Raw genomic sequence first — 13,477 nt, 5'->3', positions numbered from 1 at the left:
CTGTATGCAAGCTCACTCCAACCTGAATTATCGCAAATTCTTTCTGTTTTAAGAAAGCAAACTTTTGTTTTTCATTGTTTGTTTGTTTTGTTAGGAAAAGTGTTACACACATTTAAAAGGGAAACCTGTCATGTCAAAAAAAAAAAAGAAAAGCTAGATCCATAAAACGAAGCTTTAAAGAGACTCTGTAACATTAAAAAGATCCCCTGGGGGGTACTCACCTCGGGTGGGGGAAGCCTCCGGATCCTAATGAGGCTTCCCACGCCGTCCTCTGTCCCACGGGGGTCTCGCCGCAGCCCTCCGAACAGCCGGCGACTGTGACGACTGTCAGTTCAATATTTACCTTTGCTGGCTCCAGCGGGGGCGCTGTGGCGACTTTCGGCTCGGAAATAGACGGAAATACCCGATCTCCATCGGGTCCGCTCTGCTGCGCAGGCGCCGGAAACTTGCGCCTGCGCAGTAGAGCAGACCCGACGGCGATCGGGTATTTCCGCCTACTTCGGCGCTGACAACCGTCAGAGCGCCTGCGCAGGAGCCAGGAAGGTAAATATTACGTCACCGCTGCACGGAGGGCTGCAGCGAGACCCCTGGCCGATAGAGGACGGCGTGGGAAGCCTCATTAGGATCCGGATGCTTCCCCCACCCGAGGTGAGTACCCCCCAGGGGCCGTTTTGTCGTTACAGTTCCTCTTTAAAGGGAGCCTGAGCTGTAAACAATTTTTTTTTTTTTTAAGAGCTCTGGCTCCCTTTAAAGGGAACCAGAGAAGATCAAAAAAAGGTTTTATACATACCTAGGGCTTCCTCCAGCCCCATATGCACGGATCGCTTTCACGCCGCCGTCCTCTGCTGCCTGGAACCGCCGGTACCGGATCCCGTCATTGCCGCGAGTCGGGCGCGTCCGATTCTCTGCATCACACGGAGCCCCCTCTATAGAAGTACGCATGAGGCTGCCTACTGCGCAGCCGTATGGGTACGGGTATGAAGGGAGCGCCTGTGATGCGGAGAATTGGCCGTGTCCGCCGGAAGTGACCAGCCCGGTACCGGCGGTTCCAGGAAGCGGAGGATGGCGGCGTGGGAGAGATCCAAGCTTATGGGGCTGGAAGAAGCCCCAGGTAAGTATAAAAGCTTTTTCTATTTTAACAACCCATTCCTCTCTGGTTCCCTTTAAGGCTTCCTTTTATGGATCTAGCTTTTTTTTTTATTTGACATGACTGGTTTCCTTTTTAAATGTGTGAGATAGCTGGAGCTCCTCTCTGGCCTTTCCTTAAGCCTACTGACAGCTCCAGTAATCCGGCCGCTTTGGCTGAAGTTGTATCGGGGGCGTTCCCGTGCGACTTCAGCCGAAGTGACCAGATTACTGGAGCTGCCAATCAAGTAGGGAAGCTGACTGTTTTAAAGATCCTTTCCAGCGAGTACTTTTGTAAAGAGTAAAGGTAATATAGAGATGGACAGACCAAAAGCTTTCAAAGACTTACTACCTACTGTTAGTGACAGTGATACAGGGAAAAAACAATTGTACATCTTGTCCCCGAGTAAAAATTGCACTATATATGCAGGCATTTTAAATGTTACAATTTGTACAATAATGGTCCATCTAAACAGGATATGGATGCTGCCATATTTATTTCCTTTTAAAAAATATCAGTTGCCTGGCTATTCTGCTAATTTCTTTGGATGCCGCAGTATCTGGATCACACATGAGCATGCAGAAAATCCAGTCAGACTTCAGTCACAGACATATGCATGCTTGTTCAGAGTCTATGGTTAAACTTAGTGGAGACAGAGAATCAGCAGAACAGTCATGTATAAAAATATAGCAGCCTCGATATCCCTCTCAATTTAGGGGTTGTTTAAAGAGAATGTCTGAGGTGCTAAAAAAAAAAAAAAAATCTTCCAGCCCCTAGCAGTCGTCCTGTGCCCTCACCGCAGCTCAGCTCCCAGCCAGTGGCCCCCTCCGGTACAGATGTCAACCTCGCCAGGTCAGCAGCATCTGTGCCTGCGGGAGAAGTGGTCATGCTGATATCATCTGAAGTGTACTGCGCCTGCACAGAACACTCGTGATGTCAGTGGAACAGAGCAGCTCTCACGCAGCAGATGCCGACCTGTCTGCACCAGAGGGGACCCACCGGCTGGGAGCAGAGCTGCAGCAAAGGCACAGGACAGCTGCTGGGGGCTGGAGGAAGCCCCAGGTAAGTATTTTTTTTTATTTTAGCACCTTAGACACTCCATTTAAAGCACTGTAGTAGCATTACCTACTTAGCAGGATTGTATTGTTTTACCTCATTTGGGCTTTCAGAGAAAATAAAAAAGCAAACAGTTTAGTTAACCTCCTTTATTTTTATATGCATTTTCCATAATCCCTCAAGCTGAACTACCAGCCACTTTCCTTCTTGTAAGAAGCAGGCACTAAAATTACAGTGGTAAAAGAATATGACATGGGCCCAGTAATAATTTAATGATGTGCTGCATGTCAGTTGGCTAGCAGAGTACGTGCACAGGAATAGAAATTACAAGATTAAGCACTATTCACTTCCATCTTCTGCAACTGAGATTCCAAATCAGCGTTATGACTTTTTTTCCCTTCTTGTTGTTGTTTCTTTTGTTTTTTAGTGAGCTCTTGTTCAATTGGAGCTGGTTTTACAAATTTTATTATATCCTTCATTCCTGGGGGAAAAAAATTCAATTATACACAGATATGATAAAGTTTTAGGTTTTGTCTATGAGAAATGAATGCTGAATTTAACAGTAAACCTCCAATTTATACATAACACTTATCTCCACGATCATTCATTGGACACATTTACTCTTCATCACAAAACTGCATGCCTTGAAACAAATCACTCCCACCCCGTATGAGGCTAGGTTCACAATGGGATGTTGTGTTATGATGTGACATTCAAGTAGCAATGCAGCATTACAATGCAAAAAAAGATGATAACGCACATTAATGCGGTGTTACCGTCGCATACAGGCAATGGAAAGTATGCTTTCCTGTACCTGGTAGTTTTTAGAGGTAACGCACTGCAAGCAAAGCATTACCATAACGCTACACATTTCAATAAGACTCTGTCACACTGTGACCGTCCCATAGGCTTCTCATTGCAGTGTGGTAAGCTGCGTTATAAGAGATACACAGGTTTGTTTTAAAGGAGTTACCAGGGAAAAATCTACAAAATGAGCTTTACTCACCTGGGGCTCTCCAGCCCACACCTGCGCAGTAAGTCGTGTAAAACATGGGATTGATTGACAGCGCCGGTTCGCGCAGGTACAGTGAGGACGACCTCTGAGTCAGTCTCTGCACCATGTACGGAGAGCGGGACAGTCGGCTGCCAGGGGCTGGAGAAAGCCCCAGGTGAATAACTCATTTTGTAGATTTTTCCTGATAACTCCTTTGATGAGCAGTGCAGCTCCACAAAACTGGTCACATTTATTTAAATGTATATTACTTTATGCCTCATCTTATTAGAAATTCTCAAGCAAAAACAGAAAAAAATGTGTCCACTCAGTTAAGCAGCCCTGTGGAGAGCTTTGTCTAGATCAGGCATGGACAAACTCTGCCCTTCAGCTGTTACGGAACTACAACTCCCACAATGCATTTGCCTTTATGAGTCATGACTGTGGCTGTCAGACTCCTGCAATGCATTGTGGGACTTGTAGTTCCTTAACAGCTGGAGGGCCAAGTTTGCCCATGCCTGGTCTAGGCATCATTTTACAACAACACCACCCTGGAAGAGCACTCATTGGCCTTAAAGAGGAGGAGATAACGGCTCTCCCGCATTCCACCGAAGTGGATGCAGAAACATCAACTTTATAATGAGCAATGAAGGTGTTTATTGATGACCAATTTGCTGCTTGGCAGATCTTAAAGAGAACCCGAGGTGTGTTTAAAGAATGTTATCTGAATACAGAGGCTGGATCTGCCTATACAGCCCAGCCTCTGTTGCTATCCCAAACCCCACTAAGGTCCCCCTGCACTCCCTCATAAATCACAGCCATACTGTGAGGCTGTGTTTACATCTGTAGTGTCAGTCTCAGCTGCTCCCCCGCCTCCTGCATAGCTCCGGTCCCTGCCCCGTCCCTTCCCCCCAATCAGCAGGGAGGGAAGGGATGCGGGCGGGGACTGGAGTTCTGCAGGAGGCGGGGAGAGCAGCAGACTGACACTATAGAGATAAACACAGCCAGCTCTGACAAGCTGTTTGGCAGCAGCGTGGCTGTGATTTGAGGGATTGCAGAGTGCCGGGAGACCTTAGGGGGGTTTGGGATAGCAACAGAGGCTGGGCTGTATAGGCAGATCCAGCCTCTGTATGCAGATAATATTCTTCAAACCCACCTCGGGTTCTCTTTAATCCACAAAGCTTTATCAAACGTTCAATAATTTACCTCAAGAGTAAAATCTAATTTTGAATTCACTAAGGTGTTATAGATTTATTCAACATTTTATCGGTAAAACCTTTGATAAATCTTTAATACTTTACTGAATTCAAACTTAGATTTTACTCATGAGGTAAATTATCAAACGTTCGATAAAGCATAGTGAATTGAGGCCATTGTGTTTTTGTGCAAGCCCTGGGTCTGTGCAGTATTGTCCTAAAGATCGTTAAGGGCAACATACAATGTGTGCACACACATCTTTAAGTATACCCGTGATGGTGTGAAATTATTTAAAAAAAAAAAAAAAAAGGGGGGGGGAAGCCAATTAACTTATCTGTATGTTTTTGGAATGTGGGAGGAAAGTGGAGTATCCAGAGGAAACAGATACAGGGAGAACTTACAAACCCCTTGCAGATCGTGCCCTGGCTGGGATTTGAACCCGGGGACCCAGCGCTGCAATGTGAAAGTGCTAACCACCACGCCGCACAGTATTTTTTGTCTACACATGGCTTGGGGACCCCGATTACTGAGATGTATTGCAGATCCTTCACAATCTTCAAAAAAAAAAAAAACTACACTACTGGTGGACAGGAGGAGTCTCACCCAGATCCTGATAACATTCACTATCGTGCGCACCTCCTTAGAGTAGTAAATGGGAGCAGAACTACCAAGAACCACAGTTTTATGTGCAGCAGCCCTGATATTTCTCCAGCCAGATGCTCCTGCATGCTATGCTCATCCGATTCCATCCCTCTCTGATAATCCGTATCGGATGAGCGAGTGTCAAAGATTCACCTCCGCTGGCACACAACCTCCTGAGTCTTAGCCACTGGGGGCTCCTGAACCATGCGACTCCGCCACATATACTGACATAAACAGCCCTGGGGGAATGGATGACATATTGAAGAGGGGAAAACTGTCCAGGGGTCTACTGGTCGGAAAAATCGTCACACAGACTGAGCCATTGCTAAATCGATCAGGTGGGCACATTACATCATTGATCAGATTATGGGTGCCTTTACCATAGCTAGGAGGACAAAGCTTGTCACCAATTTTGCTGGCAAGGGTTTAAAAAAAAAAAAAAAAAGCTTTATGGTAATAATGACAGCTAAGCTGGATGACAGAAAACTTATTACAGTTAACCTCTTAAGGACCGCAGGCTTACACCCCCTAGTGAACAGGCTATTTTTTTTTTAACAATTTAGTGCTCTACAGCTTAAATGGTAGCTGCAGAGCCATCCAACTAAGCACACAAATGAACCACCCCCCGGCAACCAATTACAGCGATCGGCACTCCTAGGCATCAGCCTATGAAAGCAGATTGCCCTCAGAGCCTCCCAAGGGGACAGCCGATCACCACGGCTGTCCCCAGTACAGCGCTGCTGTAGATCGCAGTGCTGTACAATGTAAATCATGCACCCCCAGGACCTAACGCCAATTGTTGTTACACGGTCCTGGGGGAGCCGCCACGTTCACGCCAATTGGCATGAGGTGGTCATTAAGTAGTTAAGGTAGATATTTTTCAGTATTTCAAATAATGATAAATCAGTTTAGTATTAAACATTCTGCTCTTCCTAGAGAAATATATGCTGCAATTTTAGACATAAAAGATATCACTATGTATACTGACCTGGCGGCATAAAGTCCCTGAGTTTTTCTGGTATAACAATTCCCTCCTCAGTCTGATAATTTTCCAGAATTGCACAAATGGTCCTTGTTGTGGCACACATAGTAGCATTTAACATATGCACAAATTCAGCCTACAACACAGAGGATAAAAAGAATCATTTACAGTAAATTAATGAGCCCTGAACCTAAGTAGAACAAGTCCCTTCATGGAGCTTATCATAGCCTAAAACTATAACAGATTTTGACAGTACCCTTGGAATAGCATACTTCATAGTGAAAAGAAAAATCTTTAAAGTATTATTCAACCTTTACACTGCTGATCAGCTTCAATGACATGAAGCTTCCATGCAAAATTCCAGTACAGAAAGCAGCATGTCCCGGCTTTCTACACTCTCCATAGTAATCTTCTTTTCAGTGTTTCAGCTTTCCAGTGCCCCTCAATGTACCGGTATGTTTCAACTTAGTGCTTCACAATAGCCTCAATTCACTAAGCTTTATCAAACATGTGATAATTTACCTCATGGGTAAAATCTAATTTTGAATTCACCAAGGGGTTATATTTTTATCGAATGTTTTATTGATAAAATGTTCAATAAATCTATAACACCTTAGTGAATTCAAAATTAGATTTTACTCATGAGGTAAGTTATCAAACGTTTGATAAAGTGTTTGGTAAAGCAAAGTGAATTGAGGCCATTGTGTCCTAATTTCCAGTGCGCCTGTATTGTGTCTTAGCTTACTTACAATGCCCAGCATAATAGTGGTTTCAGATCAGTGACAGATTCTGACACGGTTACCACTGAAACTGACTGCTTAGTGCAGGGCTGTGGAGATGGTACACAAATCATCCAACTCAGACTCAGTTTATGAAACCTCTGACTCCAGGTATCCAAAAATTGCTCAAACTCCACAGCCCTGCTTAATTGTCAAACTAGCCCCAGTCCTCATCACTGGCAAAAACCATACTAACAAGGAATGGGATAAGCAATTTCGACCACTGATATTAACTGGACTTGCAGTTTTATCATTGACCAGGATCGCATCAGCACTTTTGGGCTCATGCCAGCCCTCCTCCTTTGTAATATACATGCTGCCCTCTGTGGTGCATCTCTTTTGTGACTATATCCTTCACTTGCTATCCAATCACTGAGGATGCTCATGTTCAGGGAAGACTGCAGGGATGTGGAAAAGGAGGCTGGATTGAGGTGCACTGAAAGATGAAGTTAAAGAGGAACTTGAGCCTGAACAAACATACTGTCATCAAGTTACATTAGTTATGTTAATTAAAAAAAGGATTGGTAATATAATATCTTACCCACCCTGTTTTAAAAGAACAGGCAGCCATGTTTTTGTGGGGATTAGGACACCGTTCCAACTGTCCTGTGTCCTGATCACCTCTCCGAGCTGCTAAGCAACGAGAACATTAGAAATCCCATCATGCTTTGCACAGCATCAGGGGAAAAATGCCCGGGCAGCTTTCTTTAATGGGGCAGAGCTTAGCTTCTGTGCAGCTAAAAATAAGGCTTGGGTATGAAAAACAAAGTTCTGATGCTGTGAAACTGTTAAACACCAAGCCTTTTCAATGCTGCTGAGTAGAGTTTTAGTCTGGAGGTTCACTTTAAGAACATGATGGCTGCGCGCGCTGGCTGGCAGTTACACACGAAGCAGGTGGTTTCGGCACATGGAACTCACCGCTGGGTGCCAAAACTAGGCGCCCCATAGTAGCAATGTTATGTTGTGCAGGGCGCGTAAGGGTAATTCGGGGCTCAGGCAGCTGCCAGGCCCTGAAGTACATCTCCCTCTGAGTTGCAACAACTCGGAGGGGGAATAGTATTTAATGCTGCCGGGAGTTTTGTGGTAGAAGGGAGAGACATTATTCGGAAGCTTTATTAAAGCATGGACTAGAAATTGGATATACCAACAAACAATGAACAGTATAATATTCATAGAAAAATAAAAACAGGGGGCATATACATTCAACTTAAGAAAAAGTACAAATCTGATCCACCTGGAAAATGGGGGACTAGAACCACCCTACTGAGATTCCAGGGATCATTTCAAATATAAAGTCTAGTAAAGTCTAAGCTCAAATGAAACTAAAATCTGCTTTACACTAGAAGTCAGCTTCAGCAACTGCTGCTCTTCCATTGTTGAACAGACTTTAATGGTAAAACACAAGCAAGGAGAGCAGATACCAGTTAGGAAGGTACCACTTTCTAAAAGTGCAATAGTCTAAAAGTAGAATTGTAAAGTCAATTGCTGGTTGCAGATAAAGTATTTTTTTCTTTTATTTCCAGTACAACATTTTACGGAGTATTAAACTCTAACCAAGACACACACACACACACACACACACACACACACTTGTAGTAAGCTATAATACAATTTTTGAACTTTAGTGAAATAATGAAGAATAACAGAAATGTGCCTTTTGTTGGGAATTATGAAACAGTGATAACCCTGTATTAGCTGGTAAACACCCATCTAAAAAATACAATTTACAAAAACAGAATCAAAAATATATATATCATTGCTAGTAACCATTTAGTTTAAAAAAAAAAACAGCATCTAAAAAGAATCCTAGTATGATGATCTGTATACATATTCTAGGACAAAAGACTGGAGCCATCTTGAAAGCTTGCTGTAATCTAGTTAACCAACAAAAAGGCTCATTTAATTCAGCCTTATTCCTGCAACTTGCTAAATATACTGTAGGTCATAGGAAAGTGCAAAGTTATCAGATTTTCATCAACGTAAATTCAACTAATCCATGCCTGATTACATTTTGAACAGAAACCAATCTACACTAAGACTATGGTAATTAGAGATTTAAAAGATCATTTAAGGTTTAAAGTGAATTTTAGGCGAATAAAAGAAAAATAATAAAAAGTTAGATATTCACCACTTCAGAGGGAAGCCTCTAGAGCAGGGGTAGGGAGCCTATGGCTCGGGAGCCAGATGTGGCTCTTTTGATGGCTACATCTGGCTCACAGACAAATCAGTAGGGGTTGATTCACTAAGCTACAACGCTCAAGCAGCGCAGCTTAGTGTGACAGCGCAAGTAAAATTTTCAAAGTAGGCACGCTACTGCTGTAGCATGCACTACTAACTCACTCGCGCTCCCCTCAAAAGGAACAGCTGCTCCAGTTGTCCCACTTTGGACTCTGTCAGGTCCAGTGACTTTGTAGGACGAGATCCCCGAACTTTGATTGGCCCAATAGGCTGCCTGTCACTTGACAGGTAGCCTATTGGGCCAAAGTGTGAGGATATTGTCCTACAAAGGGAATCAACCCCCAAGTCAGCTAGCTAATTGTACAAGCTGTTAGTCGGTATTCCTTCTTTCTGGCTCTCTGGGAAATTGCAGATGTTGCTGAAACCCAAGAGAAGCCGAAGACGTGTCTGACATTTCCGCTGCCCGGCGGATCAATTGTATACACATCACCATGGCAACAGGGACATGAGCCCTCTGCTGCGCATGACCACTGTCCCAGCTTGAAACATATCGTATGGCTCCCACAGAATTACATTTTAAAATATGTGGCGTTTATGGCTCTCTCAGCCAAAAGGTTCCTGACCCCTGCTCTAGAGCCTGCAAAGGCTTCCCCGATCCTCATCAACCCCTCCACTATTTACCAGGACTCTTCTTCACAGCCGCGCTCCCCCAGTGTACAAGCTCAGCCACCCTATGCAGGCACCGGTAGAGTTTGCCCCTGCACAGCTGGGCAGGCCGTACTTTGTGCCTCTACAGTGTGTCTGGATGGTCCAGAGGGGACGCGGCCACAAGCAATTGTGAAATGGAGGGGCGTAAGAACGGGGAAGCCTCTGGACTATCCAGAGGCTTCCCGCTACGGCGGTAAGGAACTTAACTTTTTTCACTTCAGGTTTAAAGTAGACCTAAACTCAAAACTTCACCTCAGCTCTAAAAGATAAGCAAACAGCATAATAACCTTTAAAGAAAAAATGTCTTTGTTACAGCGGATATAAATCCTGCAATAAATCTGCACGGTTTCTACTTTCATGGAAGCAGACATATTAATATCCTGTATTTACAAATGAGCTCTCTGCAGTGGCAGTCAGCTGACACAGCTAAGGGATCAAATTTCAACTTGTGCTTAGTCACAGATGAGGGGGAAATTAGGCAGGCTAAACTCTCCAAGTACATACAGGGTGCATTTCTCGGTTTTCCTTAATTCCAGTGCAAGAATTCAGGACCACTTTAAGCTTGACAGAACCATACTTGTACGAAATGTCAACTAAACTCAAAACAAGGCAAATTGTCAATGCAATTATGTTCATTAGTGTAAATATTGTAATAGGTTTTACCAACACCACTTTTGTAGATCTGCACCTATGCATACTGGCTTAGGACACGTAGGTTTAGTAACTTCCTGTTGATGTCTAGAATCAAAATGGCCATTTTATAAATTACAAATCTGTATCGTAAATTATGGGACACCTGATTGCTACTGTACATCAAGCAAGCTGAAAAAAAAATGTAGTCTGGCATCTATTTTCTTCCTACTCTGCACGCCTGATTCACCAACCTGCTGCTGCATCTAGAGGGGAGGGGACAAGAACTACAGTGAAATTTCACAGTCATATCTAGCCAATGAAACACGTATCCCATTCACCAATTTGCTGCCATATAATGCTTATAATAACTAATAAGCCTGAAAGCTATTAAAACTTGCCTTGTTCGATTTTTAGTGGAACTTGTATTTAGCATGAACTAGACAAAAACAGAAGTAAGAAAGCAGTCTTGCTGATGGTTTTTTTTTTTCCTGATTTGAAGGTGCTAGTTCCCAGGCTGTCATGGTTATCTCACAGCCTCCAATTTCCTGATCTGGAATAGGCATTACTTTGTAGTATGGTATACTAAATACAACTTCCTCTACTAGCTAGTGAGCTAATGGCATATGAAAAGCAGCCCATTGTTTTACCTTGTCCATCATCTTTTTTGTCTGTCCATAACGGATGCGCAACCTTCGGGCCTGATAGTCAGTGCAGTTTGAACAAGACACTAACTCTCTATAGGCACCAGAACCAGGAAACCATGCTTCTAAGTCCAGCTTCTTACTGGCTGCATGATTTAAAGAGCCTGTGGGGGAAGAGGAAACAAAATAGTTATGTAAGCTATTTGTTTTAACCAAGTTATAAGTACAGCGCATTTCAAATGAGTATTAACTGTATATTTTATGTAATTAATAAAGACCTTTTCTACCTTGTTGGTCTAGGCTGAGTGCAGTCTAGCATATTTATATTACCACTCACTAGAGGACACTAGGTTCATATAGCTCAGATATACCAATGACATACTGTAGCGTAAAAGTCAAAAGACTTCCCCAGGGACAGTTGAGCTGGAACATATTACCAACTAAAGTTACATGGAAATAAAATGACATTTAAAAAAAATAAAAATAAAAAAGGGCAGGGAGAGCACTTCAATAAGGATGTGCAGGTTAATGTAGCAAAGATCAGGTTTTTTTTTCTTGTTTTCCTGTATTGTCGTATTGCTGTATGTCAACCCTAAATATTGTCTGTAACCTAAACTAATGTCCAGCTCTGCGTAATATGTTGGCGCTTTATAAATACAATAAATAAATCTATTAAAACCATTCCAAGCAAAATACAGTTGAAAAAGTGAAGCAGCTGTTTCTTTACCTGCTCTTATAGACTAGTATTGGACGCATAATGGATGCATGTACAGTATGCTTATTTTTGTCTTTAGGTAGGCTTTAACCACTTCACCCCATAGGGGTTTTGACCCTAACGGAAAAGAGCAATTTTCACTTTTCAGTGCTCATCCCTTTCATTTGCCAATAGCTTAAAGGGAAGGTTCAAGCAAAATAAAAAAATGAGTTTCACTTACCTGGGGCTTCTACCAGCCCCATGCAGCCATCCTGTGCCCTCGTAGTCACTCACTTCTGCTCCAGTCCCCCGCTGGCAGCTTGCCGACCTCGGAGGTCGGCGGGCCGCATTGCGTACGTTGTTACGCATTCCCGCTAGTGCAGGAACATTAACACATACATTTTTTCGCGTTACTGGTTCAATGCGTACATTTTTACGCATTGAACCAGTAATGCATAAAAATGTATGTGTTAATGTTCCTGCACTAGTGGGAATGCGTAAAAATGTACGCAATGCGTCCCGCCGACCTCCGAGGTCGGAAAGCTGCCAGCGGGGGACTGGAGCAGCAGTGAGTGACTACGAGGGCACAGGATGGCTGCATGGGGCTGGTAAAAGCCCCAGGTAAGTGAAACTCATTTTTTTATTTTGCTTGGACCTTCCCTTTAATCACAATTAAAATGGTCTACATCTTGTTTTTTTTTCACCACCAATTAGGCTTTTTGGGGTTGATATTTTTGTTTTCAGTAATTACTTTATTTTCTATGCATTTTAAAGGGAAAAACAAGGAAAAAAAAAACACACTATTTCTCCAATTTCATCCCCTATAGTTTTAATATAAACACTACTACTGTACATAAAACCCACACATTTTATCTGCCTATTTGTCTTGGTTATCACAAGATTTTAATTATGTCCCTAGTACAAAGTATAGGGGCCCATACGCCTAACGATTTTCCCGACGATATACAGTAGATTCGATCACTGTGATCGAATCTGCTGTGAAATTGTTGCGCGATTGTTTGTCGATCCATCCGTGCGGAAGATTTCGCTCGATTACCGGCGGGTCGGGAGTGCGTCGATAGCGGCGTTCGAATGTCCGACAACCGACGCTAGCGGCAATACATTACCTGATCCGGCCGGCACGTATCCCCGCTGTAACCGCTGTTCCTTCTCCGCTGGGCTCCGGCAGGCTAGAGGGATCTATCTGTTGGTCGATCTGATGGCAAATCGACCAGTGTATGGCCACTATATGGTGACAATATATCATTTGGAAATAAAGGTGTATTTTTTCTGTGGTGTTTTTTTTCTCACTAATTTCACGGGTACACACGTGCACAGCGGCAGCAGCACTGTTCGAATTATAAAAACGCCTTGGAGCCGTTAAGAGGCTCTAGCAGGACGTTTTTATAAGTCTGGTTGTCATTAAAGCGGAATATAACCCTGCATTTCAACTTTGCTCTAAAACATTATTTACAGTATATTATATGCAACCAGCATTTTTTTTTACTAGACCAGCATTGGAAGGGTTACACACAGATTTAAAGTTCCTGGAGATTTCTGCAGGTGCATCCGAAGCTGACAAAGATACATTTTGTTTACATAAATGTATCTAAGTGTTGAATGTGACTCACTCTCTCAGGAGCTGGAGGACAGCCAAAGAGTGTGTAACATTTCTCAATAGATACATATAACTAAATAGAATGTAACAATCTGAACTTCTGCATAGCTCTCCCGGAACCTTAAACCTCTGTGTTTAACCTTTCCAATGCTGGTCTAGTAAAAAAAAATAAATTGATTTTTGCATATAATATGCTGTAAATAATGTTTTAGAGCAAAGTTGAAATGCAGGG

General features: G+C 43.1%; 1 protein-coding gene across 1 annotated transcript in view; it reads right to left on the bottom strand.

Moving 5' to 3' along the window:
- Positions 1-2,316: 2,316 nt before the first annotated feature.
- Positions 2,317-13,477, bottom strand: part of SARS1 (seryl-tRNA synthetase 1) — a 48,535-nt gene continuing 37,374 nt past the window's right edge. The window contains exons 9-11 of the mRNA XM_068269430.1: positions 10,940-11,097; positions 6,001-6,130; positions 2,317-2,663 (exon numbers count right to left, since the gene is read on the bottom strand). Of these exons, the coding sequence (XP_068125531.1) occupies positions 2,515-2,663; positions 6,001-6,130; positions 10,940-11,097 (437 nt within the window). The 3' untranslated portion in view covers positions 2,317-2,514. The remainder of the gene's footprint in view (positions 2,664-6,000; positions 6,131-10,939; positions 11,098-13,477) is intronic.

The sequence above is a fragment of the Hyperolius riggenbachi genome, chromosome 2, assembly GCF_040937935.1.
Source record: "Hyperolius riggenbachi isolate aHypRig1 chromosome 2, aHypRig1.pri, whole genome shotgun sequence".
NCBI classification, from domain to species: domain Eukaryota; kingdom Metazoa; phylum Chordata; class Amphibia; order Anura; family Hyperoliidae; genus Hyperolius; species Hyperolius riggenbachi.
This window is presented reverse-complemented; position numbering and strand designations above follow the sequence as displayed.